The following is a 20347-nucleotide window of genomic DNA, read 5'->3' on the forward strand; positions in this document are numbered from 1 at the left end:
AGAGCATTTATACTGATTTGTCTTAAAACGTTTAATAATGAACACATAGACAGAAGTTAATACACAAAAATACTTGTGATATAAAATTTGTTTAAACATTGCGTTTTTATACTTTAAATACTGTTAAAAGGTTTTGTATGCTACTAAAAATTATATACTCTACTATTGACTGCATAAAATTTATTTAACTAGCCCATTAGATAAAATGAACATCGCAATATAAATAAAATTACAATTTAAGTACACAGAGATGAGGTTTTTTTTAGTGTTTTAAAGAAGGAAAAAAGGAAAAAATTTCACCGAAAATGTTTTGAATCAACAATGTAACCGTTTGTTGGGTTCCTGTCATGAGGGGATTTCTGGGAACGAAAGAGCTGATGCCCTGGCCAACCAGGGCTCAGCAACAATTATGACGGGCCCTCAACCATTCTGCGGTGTTCCAAGGTGTGAATCCTCTAGGGTTGTCTCGAAATGGATTCGTGCGGAGCATGGGAGAAGGTGGAGGTTGCATCCGGGTTTGAGAGTGAGTAGAATGGTATTACAGTCACCTTCCTCCAAGGTGGCCTCGGACCTTCTCTCATTAAACAGATCAATGTCTTCCAAGGTCATTGGTCTCATTACGGGGCATGGTCACCTGAAGAAGCATCTACACAGAGTTGGTATCCTTCAGGAGGATCCGCTCTGTGGAAGGTGTAATGAGCAGGAGGAGACTGCTGAGCACCTGCTCTTTGATTGCCCAGCAATAGCAAGAGAGCGGTATGCCATCTTTGGTAGCTTGAACAGGGGTGGCGAGTTTGCCCAGGAGGACTTGATAGGTTGTTTTCGGCGGTTTGTTGAACTGCTGAAGTTGTAGACTGGTAGTCCTCATGGTGTTTTCGGGGTGCGCAAAAGGCCCTTGAGGCTTAAGTGCATGGCAGTAGGCCGCCCCAAGGAAAAAAAAAAAAAAAAAAAAAAAAACAATTTTGTTAGAAAATCATTCTTGACAATAACAAACGAAAAACAGACCCTGTATTTCAGCAAAATGTATTTAGCAAATTGGTACTAGATCGGAAATACCAAATTAATAAAAAGTCAAATGTTCACCAATCCTTGTATATGCCTTGGCCATTCAACACTCTTAACTCAGTTTCTTATCACATCTGTTGATTTTTACAGATTTGTAATAAGAACATATTTTCAATTGTAATCACTTGGGTATTTACTCACAGCAAAACCCTCCCCCTCCACCATAACTTGAATCAGGATGTTGACCAATCTCTGACGCAGTTGTGATGAAAATTGAGGATCTTCGAACGCAATCGCCAAAGCATTCAGGAACTCGCGAGTATCAAACTGCAGCAGAATTCTAGAATCAGACAGACAAGTGTTACACTATATAAAATCGATTTCCGCAATCTTAACCCTTCCCACGCGGAATTTATCTTTCAATTTTGACTCATAACGCGTAATTAACTTTAAAATATATTTCTACATTTTACCAACTCTGATTTTTTTTTAGTTAGTGGTGGCTATTAGGAATAAAAAATAATACAGTATCACAAAATAATCAGACCCCTATATTTTTTAACAAATTTTACAAAAAATTGAAAAAAACAACTTCTTTACTTGAATTTCTAACAATATTTTCAATAAGGTAAAATTAATATTTTTTACAAAAAACTAATGCTAAATAAATAATGCTAAATACAACAGTAACACGGACAGTAAATAAGGAAATATGGCAAAACAGCGTTAAACACTAAAATATGCCGTGCCGGGATATATCCGTTTACCGCGTAATGGTTCGCCACAGACTGAGGCTAAATCATGCCACGAGGGACAAAGCCACGCCCTCCCACCACTGCGACGCGCCAATGAGGTCCAAACTGTAACATCTGCTTTTCGGAACAAGTATTCAAACTCCCTTGAACTCTAGCAGATTCCACGGCAACTACAATTTATTAAATAACACAAAATAGACTTTGAAGGATATATCCGTTTACTGCGTTTCAGTCAAAATCACGCATAACGGACATATCCGTTTGCCGCGAGGGAAGGGTAAAATATGTCATAAAAGTCACATGGAAGATATAATTTTTAATCGAATATTTTCAATTTAGCCAATGATTTACTTACCTCACTTTCTGTATTAAAATTGATAAATAAAACATTATAACCTTATTTTGAATATGTTCAAAACCCGCAATAAAGTTTGGACAGTAACTTATAACTGAGGGAAACTGACTTGATTATTCCAAATGAGTTTGAACCCTCAAATTGTTAAACAATTAAGTCCATTTCAAACCACTCATATTGATATAATTTACATTTATACACCCTCTTTCTGTAGATTCACTTCTATTAATTAAGATTATATTTTTGTCTTCATATTTCTTTTTAAAGTAACTAATATTTAAAAATGTATATAGATTATATAGATATTTTAATTATGCTTTTAATAAAACGTTCTATTCATTCATTTGCTAAAAATTATATGATTATAATATAATTATAATTCTAATAATTATAATTATTAGTTATAATTAGTTAGTTATATTAGTTATATATTATATTATATTAGTAGTTAGTTATATTAGTTATAAATATTATAATTATAATTATAATATATATTATAATCAGTATCAGAATAGATACACCTTTATTCAGTTGTTACACATGGTGTACATGAAGGTGTCACATGACTGGGAAAGTAAACGGTTAAGTTTACTAAATAGGCTTTACATTAGTATCTAAATAAATCTAATACAACATAATTTTAACTGTAGTAAAAGCTATTATGGACTGTATAAAATGCAGAAAAGGAGTACAACGGCAGGTCAGTCAGGTAGCTTTTAAGTGAATTTTTAAATAATTTATTATTTTCTATTAATTTTATTTGCTTGGCAGTAAATTAAAAAATTTAACTCCAAGGTATATTGGTTTTTTGCACAAAAAAATGTAAGTTATATTGAACTACTGCCTTATTATTTCTATTTCTCGTATTATAACTATGGTTCTCAACACTTTTGCCTAAGCTATGAGCACGATTCATCACTGACATTATAGTTTCATATATATATATATGCACTGCCTTAAGTAAAATTGGGATTGCCATGTACAAAATGTTTGTAAAAAGTTAGCTAGAGTTGTATTTTTACTTCGTAAGCTTAAGTTCTGTGTTAGTAACGAAATGCTCATTATACCTTACTACGCTTTTTTCACACACATTTGATATACGGTGTCAATTTATGGGGTAACAGCAGAGTATCTAATAAAGCTTTTATATGGCAGAAGAAAGCTCTTAGAATAATTAAAGGGGTACCAGACAGAGAGACGTGTTTGCCTATTTTTAAAGAATTTCACATTATGACATTGTCTTGTATATATATTTTCTATTGTCTCATGAAAGTTAAAGAAAATTTAAATGAATATCAAATTAGAGGAAATATTCACAATTATAATACAAGAACTTATATAAGCTTGACTTACCACCAATTAGACTAGAAAAAACTAAGAAAAGTCACATTTATATGGAAATAAAACTTTTTAATAAATTGCCAGAAGGAGCTTGGTTAGTAAGTATTGATAGGTTTAAGTCTGTAATTAATGGCTAGTTAAAAGAAAAAGCATTTTATTGTGTCAATGAATACTTTGCCTGTGATACTAGTGATATGGGTTTTTAGACACGTTTCATTCTTTCGTTGTTTTTATTCTCTTGTTATGGTTATTTGTAATGTTCTTGTTGTTAATTATTTATTAATTTATTATCCTTGTTAAATACTCTATTTTATTAATATTTTAAACTTTAGAGTGGTTGTAAAAAATAACCGTAATTATTACTGATAAGTATTTTGACGAAGTCAATTGCAGATGTGTACTGTGTTTAAAGACTAATAAAGATCTTGATTCTTGATTCCATATCAGTGAACTGTCTAATGTTAAACCCAAAAACTTTATTTCTTCTTCCTTAACTATAGCCACTTCATCTTTTTCTATAGAGGATTAATTTTATTTCTGCATTGGTTAGTAACATCAAATCCAAGTGTAAACACTGTAAATACTTGGAATTTACCACAACTTACCTAAGGAAGGGGTAGCAAACTTCGGAGTCCGTGGCATTGACAGTATGCTGGCTGCAGAGGGCCTTGAATACTTGTTGCCTCACTGTCTCCACGGAGCTGGGAGGGAGATCCCCATGGGGATATCCCCGTCCTGACAGGCAGCAGCTGAGGTATACCAGCAGTCGGTTTCCAAGGCAACGTCCCCGTTCCACCTCACCTGGTGCACACACAGACAACATCAATCACATGACATGCTTAGTTTTAAATAAGCTCTCTCGTTAACAGTTAAAGATCTCTAAACACAGCCTACAAACACTACTTTGCTCAATCAACACATTTCTTGGTCTATGTTTATGATATTCTCTGTTTGAAATCATGAGTACCATCAGCTACATAAGTTTGTGACAACTTTTTCTGAACATGAATCAGATATTTTGTCAACTCATTCACAAATAGACAAGCTGAATTATAAGGAAAAACACTGGTGCCAGCACCATTCCTCCACGAATTCCTAACCTGTTTCCATAAATGTACTAATTACTTCGTCTGTCAACTTTTCTAGTGATAACCACCCAAGCGGAAACCTACGAATGTCTATTATGAATGATAAGCGTCGACATGCCAGCATTCAAATCATCCATTTGTATAATATGTTTGATCGGGATATTGCATGTCTATTCGGGTATTCATCGATAGAGTATACTCTAAGCATTCTTCCGAGTTCTGTGTTTTGTCTACTGTGTATATAATTTGTTGATCTAAGTTTACTTCCTTCTGAAAAATATTTCTAATACAAGTATATATTTTCTTGTCCGGTGTAAAACTTTCTACATATTGGCTATTTTGAAAAGTGTATATAGTGTTCTCTAATAAATTTGAGCGTGCAAAAGTGTAATAACATTTTCTCAAAAATTTAATTTTCTGTTTATCAAAGGATCTTTACTTTTAATACATAGCAAACTTTTATTTTCATAATAATTTTCTAAATTTATGACCTATTTTGAAATACAATAAGCATGACTTTAAAAAATACGCTAGTCACAAATACTTTTCTTATATGCTTAAATATTAGAAACAACGGCCTTACCATTTACAGGTAATACAGTCAACAGGAAGATTGACGTTTACCAGTTTCCTTTTGCACTGCAAAGAATAAGAACAGAATATTGAGGTTGCTACTTTACCCTGATCGAGCAACGTCTGCAGAAGCGGCACCAACTCGTGTATGGGACTGGTGTAATCCAGCATCGCTCTGTTCCACACGGATATGAGAGCGTCGTGAAGATCATGTTGTCGACACAACACTAGCACCTGTTCTATGTCTATACAGACAATGTCCACAGCCAACACGCACCTCTCCAGCACCTGCATCGTACACAGTACAGGTATTTGTGGCCAAGTACAACACTAGCACCTGTTCTATGTCTATACCAACAATGTCCACAGCCAACACGCACCTCTCCAGCACCTGCATCGTACACAGTACAGGTATTTGTGGCCAAGTACAACACTAGCACCTGTTCTATGTCTATACAGAAATGTCCACAGCCAACACGCACCTCTCCAGCACCTGCATCGTACACAGTACAGGTATTTGTGGCCAAGTACAACACTAGCACCTGTTCTATGTCTATACAGACAATGTCCACAGCCAACACGCACCTCTCCAGCACCTGCATCGTACACAGTACAGGTATTTGTGGCCAAATACAACACTAGGACCTGTTCTATGTCTATACAGACAATGTCCACAGCCAACACGCACCTCTCTAGCACCTGCATCGTACACAGTACAGGCATTGTGGCCAAATACAACACTAGCACCTGTTCTATGTCTATACAGACAATGTCCACAGCCAACACGCACCTTTCTAGCACCTGCATCGTACACAGTACAGGCATTGTGGCCAAATACAACACTAGGACCTGTTCTATGTCTATACAGACAATGTCCACAGCCAACACGCACCTCTCTAGCACCTGCATCGTACACAGTACAGGCATTGTGGCCAAATACAACACTAGGACCTGTTCTATGTCTATACAGACAATGTCCACAGCCAACACGCACCTCTCTAGCACCTGCATCGTACACAGTACAGGTATTTGTGGCCAAGTACAACACACTATGTGACTAGGATGCAAATCAAATTTAACTGAATTAACAGAGCAAGTTCTCTCTTACGCTAAATCCATGACTAAAAATTAGTGGCTAGACTGTCACTTATTTGACCTTTTAGTTCAGGTGAACTTTTGTCAGGTTTTACTGAGGCATACAAAGGACTAAAGCTTATCAACTGTTTAGTTAAGTAATATTAAGTTTAATGCTATTCTTACTCTTGCTAAACTTTAAACACATACCATAATACATTATTCAATAATTTTTGTTTGTATTTATAACTACAAAAAACTAAACTTCAACAAATTTTACCATATCATTGGAAATAACAATAATACAAAATGTTCAGTTGCCACTGGCAGCAAAGCTTGATAGTATTTTTTTAAACAAAAAAAGCAACACCACTACCCATAATATACTGCTAGTGTTTAAAAACTTTAGATTGTACAATATTCTTTAAAAATACAAATTTCTTGGTGCATTTTGACATTAATAGCACTAATACCGGTACTTCTCACTAATATGAAATACTCATTTTAGCTAGCTCAAAAAACTAGATAGCATTTTTTAAAGATAAGTGTTTCAACATTGAAACTAATAAAAAATTATTATTTTAATATCTTATGTTATCTAAGGAAAATGGACCAAAGTTATGTAAGAAATAAGTCATTGTTTAAGAAATACTGGAAAAACCTTATTATTCCCCTTTATTATTATTAACCCTTTTCTGGTAGAGACTCTGGACATATTTACTCCCAAAAATATTGGGGCCAAAACCAGGAAAAAAGGTTCTAAAGTAACTCTGTCAGTATGTGAATATTTAATATTGTAGTCAACTTAAACGATCTCAATCAAGATTCCAACATATTCATATTTGATAACTTCTGCATCTGAATATCCAGATACTTAATTGTACATTTGATTTAAATCCAGACTTATTTTTTTTAGGATCAGCTCAATCCTACCTCCATTTCTCTTTTACTCCTATTCTTTTCTCCTCATATCTGGTTCCATTATGTCACAGGCAATTTCAAATAAAAACTCCCAAAAGGGCTTTGTCTGTGACTGGTGAATTTAGAGGTCTCCGGTGCTTTGAATCTCCAGATCTTACCTGCCATTTCTCCATCTGCTCCAACTGCTTGACCAGCTGCTGCATGATCTCCGGAGGTACAGAGCTCAGCTTACCCTCCAACACCACAGCCTCCAGACTCTGCAGGTAGATGGCTCTGGCGCCAGGGTCACAGTACAGGCCGTCCCAGACCTTGGTGAACAGCAGCTCTCTGTAAAGTGCGGAACACTCGGGTAGACATTACTTATTTGTACAAAATAACCTTAGTAACCAATAGTATGCAGGCACAGTTCAAGTATTGTCTGATTGAAGAATGTCTGATATTGTACTTCTGGTATAGCATCAGCTTGGTGGACATCCAACAGCTGATGGAATTTGTATATTTTAAATATGCAATAAGAGTAAAATACATTTCCTGGTTACTAAAGTGGAAAAAATCATACAGAATAAGATTTTTTATTATCCTACCTACTAGTTGTTTTATTTTAATTTCTTTTGAAACTACATGATGTAAATATTACAAAAACAGATTTTTAAAAAGGTACGATGCAGATTTAATTTTAATTGCGAAAACAATTAATCCAATATAATTATTAATTAAATAAACCTTACGGTAACTAATTTCAAAACAAATTTTATGGAGAATTTAAAGTTTCTATAATTAATTGCTACAGTAAACTTTATTAATTACTGTTTGTAAACTATTTATAGTTAACAATGCTTGTGTAATACCCAACAGAAATTTATATTTATAACAGATATTTATTACAGATATTTATTACAGATATTTATAATTTATAGTGATGAATTTATAATTTATAGTGATAAATTTATAATTTATAGTGATAAATTTATAATTTATAGTGATAAATTTATAATTTATAGTGATAAATTTATAATTTATAGTGATAAATTTATAATTTATAGTGATAAATTTATAATTTATAGGGATAAATTTATAATTTATAGGGATAAACTTATAATTTATAGTGATAAACTTATAATTTATAGTGATAAATTTTATAATTTATAGGGATAAATTTATAATTTATAGGGATAAATTTATAATTTATAGGGATAAATTTATAATTTATAGGGATAAATTTATAATTTATAGTGACGAATTTATAATTTATAGTGATAAATTTGTAATTTATATGGATAAATTTATAATTTATAGTGATAAATTTATAATTTATAGGGATAAATTTATAATTTATAGTGATAAATTTATAATTTATAGTGATAAATTTATAATTTATAGTGATAAATTTATAATTTATAGTGATGAATTTATAATTTATAGTGACAAATTTATAATTTATAGTGACAAATTTATAATTTATAGTGACAAATTTATAATTTATAGTGACAAATTTATAATTTATAGTGACAAATTTATAATTTATAGTGACAAATTTATAATTTATAGTGATAAATTTATAATTGAGAGTTCCGATATCAGAATAAACAATATTATTTACTCTAAAAACACAGTGGAGTGCCAAACCTATAAATATATCGTTATATCACTAGAGCTTACATAAACCTTTCCACTTTCCACAAACATGGCTTCAAAACACTGTTCATTACACTTAAAGTCTAAAATAAATAATGATATTGAAACCATTATCCATTAATTGAAACCAGTGACCATTCATTTTTGAGGATCTGTACACCCATCTCTTCAAGCAATATTACCATAAATTATAAAAATTACCTTCTTTTCTAAACGTATACTAGTAGGTATGATTGCTACAGCTTACTTCTGGTCCAGCTGCACACAATGGTTGATTATCGACGGAAGGGCCTCATGGTAACTAATACTGTCTCCAGACTCCAGAGTCTTGTCCACGTAAGTGTTCAGGGTGTCCAGTACCTGGGATTAAGAATAAGAATAGGAATAGGAATATGTTTATTGTCATAAAGCTTACACTAGCATCGACACAAGTCATGTATAAAATATGAAAACTAGCAAAAGTCCAGACAAGGAAAATTTGGCACCCAAAACATGAAGTTGCCAAAACAGTCATGCCACAATTTAAATTATTTTAAAATACAAATAAATAACAAATTAAAACAGGTATATAACAAATAAATAAATAACAAGAACAAGTCAAACACAGCCTCAGAAATTACAATAACAGAATTATATAACATTGACAAATTTTCTATTATAGTTTGTATAAATAAAAAACAATGTCTAGAAACTAACAGTTCCAGTCAAAAAATTCTTTTAATGAATAAAATGGATTGACTAAAAGCCAGGAATAAAATTTTAGTTTGAATTCATTAAAACATGATTAATGCGGATTTTTGTTAATCACTTCCAGTCCCAATTAATCCAGATAAACGAGGTATTGTAATTTACAACTAAAAATTAAAGTGATTTATGAGCAACTGTAAATGTTAACAGCAGCTGTTACTGACAGGTGTATAAGATATTAACCCTTACACGCGTATTACGGGAAATCTCACGCAGTGAAAATGACTCTTCACACGTATTATGGTAAATCTCGCAATCAAAGTTTTTATTTTTTGTCGTGAACTATAGTTCATAAAACTGCCGATAGAATGGGTTCAAATGTTGACCGAACCTCAGACAACGACTGCGCTCCATTCATTGTTCTCGGCCACCCGTTACCGATCCGAAACTGGTTGTCATAGCAACTGAATGCCATTCTGACCTGCAGACTGGCGCGTCTTACAGGATTTCCCGCGTGGTGAAGGCGACAGTGCTGTTCACGAGACCTGCGCGTAAGCTTGTTCCTGTGTCCAGTTGCGTGTTTTACGTTATTTCTCAACATGTTTTACAGTTATATTAATTCAACAATCGTGACTTCAATTTGAAACACTTCATGCTTCAAAGTGTTTCATTTAAAAAAATATTGGTGAAATTGGCTACTTCCATGTTTTGTTTTGTTATACATTTTAATCTGTAAACAATACAAAAGTCTTAAAAAAATTCTGTTTTTATGTTTTTTCTTCCTATAATAACTTCAGAAGTATTAAATCAAATAAAACTTTATTTTTAATGCTAATAGCATGCTAGGGGAAGATATAGGAATTTGTATTCAGCGCTCTAAGGGTTAACATGGACAACTCTTAGTCTATATAATATCATTACTTTTATATTAATTTAAAACAAACACTCCAATAATATAGGTTTTTTTATTTTTGTGAGGCCTTTCGTACTCAATGAGAACATCTTTAGACCCACATAACTGAATAAAAGTAATAATAACATAAACAATTTTGTACTAAATAAAAACATATGTCATTAAAAATACAAAGAGATAATGTTCTATGACAGGACAGTATGTATGTATATGTAAAAAATAAAGTTGATATTTAGTTAGATCAAATAAATTAACAGTGAATTTTGAAAAGGCCCAGGTTCGTTGTTTACTAGATTATTTCGGTTCTTCTTTATAAAACTTGTTTCATATGCATCGAGGAATTTTTTATTTTGTACTTCTTTTAATAATTTTGCATTTGAAAAAGAGTGTCCAGTTTAAAGTGCATGTTTTGCCATGGCCGATCTTTCTTCTTGTTGGTATTTTAAACATGCCCTATGTTCCTTAGCTCTCTTTTTTAACTTTCTTTTTGTTTGGCCAATGTATTTTAAATCACAATTGTTACAATTAATTTGATAAATTCCAGATTTTTCTTCTTCATTAAGTTTATTCTTAGGATTTCCTAATATATTCTTTAATTTAATTTTGGAATTTGTAGATACATTAAATTTTAAATTAATATATTTTTCCAATAAGAAAAGAGCTTCAAGAATAACACATCACTTTGTTAATATATAACTGATATTGTAAAACACAGTAGACAGTACTACAATATGTAAACCATTTTACCACTACTTGTGACTTTTTGGATGACTGTAACTGCAGCGGTGGTCTGTTATCCAGAGTTCAGGGGATTCAAATTTGAATATATTAATAATATAATATGACACTCAAAAGGGCTAAGAACCTAATTATTGCCAATACTCACTTTTCCCTTTTCTTAACAGAATTTTTATATCAAGAAAACTTATTATTGATAATCTAAAGAACGTTTGGTCATAAACCAAATTAGTGGCAAGATAAGGTATTTCTTACATTAAATTATTTTGAATGAAAAATGTAACTGTTTACTTGTACCACATGGATAGATAAAGAGGTACTAATAAGCAATGAAAACTGTTGGTCCATTACACTAATAAGTACCTTCTCTCGTACTATCCGGTGCCGATGTTTCCTCGGCCCTCGAAGACCCAGCACTGCTTTTCCCTTCTCCTCAAGAAACTCCATCCCCAATTTCAAAGCTTCCCCGTACCTGTTCTGAACGAGCAAGGAAAAGTGGAACATTTTATTTACATTGATCAAAGCCAGATAGGTTAAATGTATAACAAAAATACATTTTATACACATATATAAAGGGATGGGTTGAATTCGATACTCAACATCAGTCAATAAACAAATAACATAGCTATAGTGAGCAGAGTTCATTCAATGCCAATGTTGAGCAACCCCTAGACTGGCATTGAATGTAATTTGAGGAGTTCATCCTTCGCCCTGGCCAGCTACTCGTCCTAGTGTCCTACGAAATTAAACCATTTAGTGCGTTCTGTTCTTAGATATAAATAACATAGGAATCAAATAAGTCGATACGGTAATTATGGTTTTGGCCTCGGAATTGGAATAGAATATTTTTGGTATCGACCCATCCTTATGTGTACATACGTGTACTGGTGCAGACCAATTACACATCCCTAGAAATCAAACTTAGAAGAACACAATTCAAGATAACTTATGTAGTGCTGCCAGCTGTTGCTCAATCATAGAGTTAAGGTTGAGCAGTGATGCCAACACTGTTACACACTCAAAAACCATACACCAATGGGGATTACTGAGTCTGCTGGTAAGAAAGATTGGCTAGCACGATAGGTTGTTTATTTGTATTTATATTGGAATTGTTACTGGAATTATTTATTCAAAGTCAGCAAATTAAATTAAATTGGATAGTAATTGGATGCAATAACAAAAATACGAGTAAAGATTTTAATTTGGTTAGTTCTTGAGATTATTATTCAATTTTGGATTCAATATAAAATTTCATAAGCACAAAACATTACTAGTCGGTAGAGTGGAAGAGAATGCCAACTAACCTGATCCACAAAGTGATTGACCCGCTCTATCCACGTGCGGATGCTGATGACGTGGAAGGAACGGGTCCCCAGCAGCAGTATCTGGTTACCGAAGCTCTGCACCGTGTTGTAACATGCTCTCTCCCCAGCCAATGCCTACACACACAACACATCCGGTCTAACATCAGTTGTTCCTACTTCAGCTTCACTCTCTCTGAGCTAACATATCAGAGTGGTATCGCTAATGAGGAGTGGAGAGGAAACGAATGAGTCATCCACAACCAAGCGTAATGACTCATAATCTTACTAATGTCAATTATTACAGTACTCTAATGTTATGTACACTTAAACAATAGTGATTTGTTTAAAAAATAATAAAAATACATTTGCTGTATTTTGAATGTTTTATGCAACCAACTAAAAAATCAATTAATTTTTAAGGTGATTTGATATATTTTTAATTTGTTCTGTAAAAGATAACAAAATTTGTAAATATACACATTTTTTGTCATTAACACGAAAGTTTATCACTGTAATATTATTTCTTCTCCAAAACATTTATGTTATTTCTATTTCATTTAAACAATTAATTTAAGTTGCAAATTTTATTTTCAATTTCATTGACTAATTAAAATAAAAAACATTCACTAAAGAATACTTAATTGGCTAGTTCGATAACAATTTAATAGATGTACAATTCTGTGTAGGTTGCGTTGAGACATGGTCGGGTTTTATTCGTGTCTTCTCCAACAACTAACTAAAATAGCCTGACCAAACAAATAAAAACTTTCTCACTTAAGGACTTTATGTTTTGGAGTTAAGAAAAGAAATTTTACTAATATTAATAATGTTTTGTAATGAAAAGTAAACTAGGCTTTCTAAAATGCTCATCATCTTGCATGAGTAAAAACTTTCAGAATTTCATCACAACTGTAACTAAGCTTAAGTCCTGGCTAACTTGGGCTCAACGTATAACATGAAGGGACCCCAGCCGTTCTGTGGTATTTCTAGGTGTGAGGCTAAGATCCTTTGGGGCTGTCTCGGAAGTGGGTTCATGCTTAACATGAGAGAAGGTGAAGGCATCCAGGTCTGAGGATGAGTAGAACGGTCCTACAATCACCTTCCCCCAGGGTGCCGTCTGACCTTCTCTCCTTAAGTAGATTAGTGTCTTCTCGGATTATGGGTCTCATTACAGGACATGGTCACCTGAGGAAGCATCTTCACAGAGTCAGCTTTCTCCAGGAGGATCCGCTCTGTAGAATGTGCGATGAGCAGGACAAGACTGCTGAACACCTGCTACTTGATTGTCTTGCAGTAGCAAGAGAGCATTACACCATACTTGGTAGTCTGGACAAAGGTGGTGAATTTCTTCAGGAGGAACTGATTGGTTGTTTCCAGCGGTTTGTAGAACTGCTGAAACCGTAAACTGGTTGGCCTCATGGTATACTTCCGGGGTGTACAAAAGGCCCTTGAGACGATTGCCCACGCACAACACTGTTGCCAGTTTTACGTGAAGGATTAATTACTCATCCATCTTATCATCTGTTGAAATAAACTAATATAATCGTATCCATAAACAAATATTCGTATGTTTAACTTCATTCATCTGTTTTGCGACCAACATATAAATCAAGCAGACAATGTATGACGATAGCCATGTCATTGCCTTAACAGCTGATGGTCAGCAGAGATATGGCAATTCTGCTGCCTCAAATGTCATTTGACTATTTCGGTGCAGATTACATTAACCATAGCCATTCATCCCTTTGAAAAATAAAAAAAGGTCAAATTATACAGTATTTATTTTTATAAACCTTAAACGATATTTTTGAATTCATCATTCAATTAGCAAGCCATTTAATTACATTTTATTTTATTGGTGAAGAACGAATAAAACCTCACCCGCATGTTCGTTTGAAAACATAAAATGCATACCAGTATAAAAATATTATATTCCTAAAAAAGAAAAACATAATTATTTTTAAAAAGATTTTTAATTTATTCCACCATGTGCCTCCAATATTAAAAATTCCCATAATTTTAAGTAAAGAATCCACCAATATTCCGTTTTATCCATTTTTTCAGAACTTTGTTAAAATATAATTTCCTTATTAATTTTTAATATTTTAACTAATAATAATAATATATTAGACTATTATAAATACTTTTTATAAGTATTTACTGGTGCAATAAAATTTTTTATTCGAATAATCTTAAAGGGTTAATGTAACCTCTTAATTCAAATATTTAATTGTTTCTGAGTTACAAACACCCATCTTGTGACCATAACTTAAATACCCTTCACTTTGCAAAATATTAAACCATTGAAAACTATTTTCTATTATTTTATAAAAGAAAACTCACAATTATCCAATAATTTTTATATTTTCACATGAGGCCTATCGACATCAAAGATGCCATCGTCAGCTGTGAATCAACGATGGCATCTTTGATGTCAAAAGCCCTCGTGTGAAAATATAAAAATTATTGGATAATTGTGAATTTTCTTTTATAAAATAATAGAAGGTTGTTTATTCCAATAAGAAGAGTTCCTCCTTCATTGAAAACTGTTTCCATTTTTGAAAATAATAAACAACTCGGACTTATATAGAAATTACCAGAGCTTTGCTGACGTTGCCACCCGTAGCTAGGCCCTTGAAGCTGCTGGTGTTGTAGACCAGACCCACGCCGGCCAGGTCGAGTGTCTCCAGCTGCTCCCGCGAGCGCACGTCCACCAGGTGCAGGGCCTCAGACGCATCGATGAGTGCCAGTGAGCGCGCGTTCAGCCAGTGACAAGCCAGCAGTGAGTAGCCCAGGTTGAGTTGCTGCAGGGTAACGCAGGCGATTCGGCCGCTGGCCTCAACACTCACCTGCAATTCCCCGGCTTTTACATCCTTTCTTAGCACATATCGTAGCTACGGTGGGAAGGGTTGATTCGATCGGAATGTTGAGTTTATGAAGGAAACAGAATTTGTCCGTACACTTGTCATTCGTTCAGTGATACAAAAATTCAGTAACACTATGTTTTGAGATCTGCAATCTGATCTTCTCTTCAAGTAAAAATGTAACCAAACACATAATTACAAACTAGGTTAAAATAAACAAATCATATCACAGCGCTCGCCTAAGTCAGTTATCACAACCACCATGTTGTGTGTCAACTTCACTAACTCTAAAACATGCACTTAATAAAAAACTAAACACAACACTAATTATTAAAACTGAACTACAGAATACACGTCGCAATAGGTCTGCATTCGCCGACCAACCACCTAAGACTGACTAGAGACCAACAGCAAATGGCAATCGTCATGGCAGAAACAAGATGGCGACAATAAAAAGAATGGGGACAGGAATGGGATTTTTTTTGGTTCATTTAAAAAGTTCATTTAATAGTTCAAAAAATAAATTTACTAAAGAAGAGATAAGATTACAGATCTCGAAATGTAGTGTTACTGATTTGTATCACTGAACGATGGCAAATGTCCGGAAAAATGCTGATTCCTTCACAATCCTTCCATCGCCAAAAATATACTGCAAACAAAGGTGTCGAGTTTAGCTTCAATTTACCTTCTTCTTAGTGCAAGCATCTGGGACCTTATGCTGTCACATATTTGACTCCTGGAATCTGGAGTGACGTTTGTCTGAAGAGATCTAAAAAAAGGTGAACTTCTTCGTTGCTGACTTTTATTGGGTCTCTTCAGACAAACATGACTCCAAATTCCAGGAGTCAAATATGTGACAGCATAAGGTTCCAGACGCTTGCACTAAGAGAAAGGTGAACTGGAGCTCAAATCGAATTTCATAGTGGTTGTACAATCTACATGTAACTCTTCTTGCTAAATAAGAAAACAATAAATATTTGATAAAAAAAGTGAAATATTAAGTCAGTAGCAACTATTTTCAACCTATACATATTTTATTAGTAACAAAATTGAGACTTGTATCTGTTTCAAGTTGAAACCCACAACTAACAGCTTAAAACTATTAATAGTAAAAGGATATTATATACCTAAGTACAGAATTAGAATCAAGAAAACACACTTTTGGATTTAGAATTGAAAAAATTAAACTAAATAATGTTAAAACTCCAATCTGTATTTGCCCTTAAGGCACCCAGCATAGACATCATGTATTCACAGAGTTTGTATGGTTACATTTTATTATGATTAGCTGCGTTTTATTTTGCTTTTAAAAGTTTACAGTATTTTTCAGAGTTGAGAGTAGTCGTTTTGAGGTTATGTCCTGTTGACAATTTAAAGAAATTACACATTTACTAATTAGCGTATTTTTATCACAATTTCTCATAATAACAGGTATACTGTAATAACTATTAAATATTATTTCACTTCAAGGTACTAGAAACAATTACTAAAGTTGTTTAAAAGCCTATTAAAATTATAATTTTGACAAGAACATATAATAAATTAATACAGCCTAGCACACAATAAATTTTAAAAAAATAATAAGGTTAGAATTGTAATTTTAAATCTACTAAATGTATCAAAAGGCCTTATTTAACCTTCAAAATTATCATAAGACCTGTTGTGACTAAAGAACAGAAAAGGGACAAAATATTTACCCTAGTTAGAGAGATGTGTGCAACTAACCTGGTAGAAGTATATGGTAGTGTCCCTGGCGAAGGCCAGCACAGGATCCATGATCCTCTGAGTGTCCGCCACCTGAATAATGACGAACTGCCACGATAGGAGCGGCAGCGACACTGGACTTGCCTTGACCGAGTGAGTCAGCAGCAACCTGGTACTGGGTCGGATACTGACGATGATCACCTGCACAGACAGTAAGTACATGATCCTCTGAGTGTCTGCCACCTGAATAATGACGAACTGCCACGATGGAGCGGCAGCGACACTGGACTTGCCTTGACCAAGTGAGTCTGCAGCAACCTGGTACTGGGTCGGATACTGACGATGATCACCTGCACAGACAGTAAGTACATGATCCTCTGAGTGTCCACCACCTGAATGATGACGAACTGCCACGATGGAGCGGCAGCGACACCGGACTTGCCTTGATCGAGTGAGTCAGCAGCAACCTGGTACTGGGTCGGATACTGACGATGATCACCTGCACAGGCAGCTTAAGGAGATAAGTACGCGAGGGACAAACAAATTATCTAAATTACCACATATTCCAGACAACCAAAAAATATTAAAATAATTAAAGAATTAACTGCTCTGTATCATTAATCTAAGAATGAGAATTAGAAAATTTGAGAGTTACAGAACTTAACTAAAAATTTAGGCAGTAGCATGAAAGCCAGAACTCTTAATTTAGCTAGGCATAAGTGTAATATAGGCGTTCAAAAAATGTTTACTTTAAAATATTTATCACACTCAAACCAATGCAGAAGCAAACGTTCTAAAGGTGCGTTCTGACCTATGACCAAACTGTTCGGAAATAGTTCTTGAATCGTTTACAAGCACAAGTATCCAAATGGTTCTCTTAGGTGGTTTGCAAATTGTTCATGAAATGTTCATAACAAATACATCCGATGTGGTTTTTCAATGAACTCATATGGATTGTCATTCCATGCGTGTACAGCATATTGACCAGTTCATCGCTGAGCTCCAAAATTGTTCGCAGGAGGTTCGCTGATACTTAAGTCTCCACGAAATGTTCACAAATAGTTTTTTTCATATACCTGGACACACCTTATTATTTGGAAAATTAAAGTAACCCTATTAAATACATATGTCAAAATTCAGTTTGTTATTGCTTGGCATTAACTAAAGACTTTATGACCATGTCGTCTGTTTAAATTTCCCATTGTTACTTTTAACAACACAAACACAACACATTTTAACTCAAGTGCCAGTTGTCAATTAAGATCTTGATTTCAATCTTTCTATGCAAAGTAGGCTTCTCAGAGCTGTGCATGTATATATATTTTCTTGATCAGAAGAGAGGCAAAATCAGTAATGGTACAAAAATTAGTAACATCAAAGTATATTACAATGACCAGAAATATACACTTTTAACATATTTTCTTAATCTTGGAAAGAAGGCAAACTTGACATTAATGACAGAAATATAATTCACTCAAACCAGAAGTGCTCATACAGGTGCAAAACCTACGGAATAGCTTGCAAAGCCACAGGTAACTGCTAGTATTCTTATATATGCTGTTATATATATAAGACTGTTAATGGTTCTTTCAAAATTAACGCAATTTCATTCTTCATATATATATTAATAAAAATTTATGTTTTAAAAAATTTTAACAAGGGTAATGCAATTTTACAGAACAATAAATTTTCTGATGACTAAATATAAACTTTAATAGATTTCGTCTGTTGTTAGATAAAATCTCAATGGCTTATTAATTAATACAAACAGTTATCTTCACGTGTTTTTAAACAGGAAACACTTAGAATGAAAAAAAAGCTGGTGTAGAGTTTATAGCTCAACATAAAATATTGGATACTTTTTAGACACATGAATGAGACAGAATAAAGTGCGTAATCAAGACCATTGACATAATATACTCATGATTAAATCTATTACAATGCAACCTCATTATTAGAAATTAACTACCTTGGACAGGGTGGCCATTGCAATGAGTACAGAGCCGTGTAAGGGGTGGGAGGTTAGTTGATGCAGCAGCAGTGGCTCTATGGTGACCACCTCCCCGCGACTGCCTGAGAACAGACACTTGGAGTCTACTCCCCGCACGCCGAGGGTGCGACGGAAACTGAGCTCGAACACCGAGCCTCCACTGTCACTCACTACGGCCAACGTCGGATTGTCTGTGAACTATTGACAGTTACACATTAGTCATAGATCGCTATCTGTAAATTAAAGACAATTTTAATAACATATCATCTAATTCGTCAATAAATTTTAATTACCCATGGACAATTTTAATTTGTTTGTAAAATCGTAAATTGTAATGTGAATTTATCAGCAGCAAACAATATTTAAAAATTATTATTTGACACTGAGCAAACTTTCTGTTATGAAATAAGTGGTGTTCATAAATTATAGACTGAGCATTAAGAAGTCTATTACTCGTGAGGCTGTAAAAAGTTTATAGCTGTCTGTCCGCACAATATTTCGGAAAGAAATTGACCTTGAAATTTTGCATGAAGCTCTTTTATATCAGTAATACTGAGTTTGATGATGATCCACGGAGTTTGGTTAAACATTGGCAAACATTTTTACTTTTGTCTTATGACTAACCATGATATCAATGAGAAAATAGTACAATAAATAAATCTTTAAACAAACTCAGCACACTCGTAAGAGATTTTAATATGTGAAATTGTAACATTGTGTAGATTATTTCTACAGTAAAAAAATTAAATACAAGTGAAAGTCAATATTAAAAGTTAGTTGTTGACAGGATTTGGGTTAGCCAGAGAATACTGGGAAATATAAAAGATATTTAATAAATAAAAAAAATTAACATATTTTTTTTTCTACGAAAAAATTTGTTTTAGAATATTTCTAAAACACAAGATAAAACAGCTTTTTGGGAAAGAAGCTTGGAAGTTTTTTAGTCAGCTTTAACCCTATAAGTGGCGGTCATTTGTGGTCTCAGTGGCAGGCCGTTTTTGGGTAAATTGCCGTGATCGTTAAACTTATTTTTAGAACATATTATCTAAGTGATAACCTTGCAACATTATATATTTTTGTTTTCCTTATGAACTATAGAATAAGAATAATAATATAATATTTGGTGCCTTACCATTATTTTCAGATTAATATCATTGTACAAGTGTACAAAATTTTTTTTAGAAAAAATAATTTTTAAGTTCTACTGTCCGTCACTTTGAAACTACTGGAGCTACAAAATAATGTCAAATTCACAAAATATACACAATTTTATTCTAAACAAATTACTTCTTATACATTTTTTTCTATTTACAAGAACAAAAAAGTTAGATGGGAAAAACTAAATCTATGTATAAACTGGTTTTTTTACTCCCGAGTCACTAGAAGGGGCTTGTCTTTTC

At 33.4% G+C, this 20347-nt stretch overlaps 1 protein-coding gene across 2 annotated transcripts in view; it reads right to left on the reverse strand.

The window, feature by feature from the left end:
- Positions 1–20347, reverse strand: part of LOC124367258 (vacuolar protein sorting-associated protein 8 homolog) — a 66321-nt gene that overhangs the window by 30093 nt on the left and 15881 nt on the right. The window contains exons 6-16 of one of the 2 annotated variants that reach the window (XM_046823958.1): positions 18927–19145; positions 17276–17307; positions 16979–17126; positions 14987–15238; positions 12390–12524; positions 11449–11562; positions 8995–9107; positions 7271–7439; positions 5225–5405; positions 4062–4257; positions 1207–1345 (exon numbers count right to left, since the gene is read on the reverse strand). In XM_046823958.1, coding sequence (XP_046679914.1) covers positions 1207–1345; positions 4062–4257; positions 5225–5405; positions 7271–7439; positions 8995–9107; positions 11449–11562; positions 12390–12524; positions 14987–15238; positions 16979–17126; positions 17276–17307; positions 18927–19145 — 1698 coding nt within the window. Of the gene's footprint in view, positions 1–1206; positions 1346–4061; positions 4258–5224; positions 5406–7270; positions 7440–8994; positions 9108–11448; positions 11563–12389; positions 12525–14986; positions 15239–16978; positions 17159–17275; positions 17308–18926; positions 19146–20347 lie in introns of both variants that reach the window. The other variant, XM_046823957.1, reaches the window with a different exon arrangement.

The sequence above is a fragment of the Homalodisca vitripennis genome, chromosome 8 (assembly GCF_021130785.1).
Source record: "Homalodisca vitripennis isolate AUS2020 chromosome 8, UT_GWSS_2.1, whole genome shotgun sequence".
In the NCBI taxonomy this organism is placed as follows: Eukaryota; Metazoa; Arthropoda; class Insecta; order Hemiptera; family Cicadellidae; genus Homalodisca; species Homalodisca vitripennis.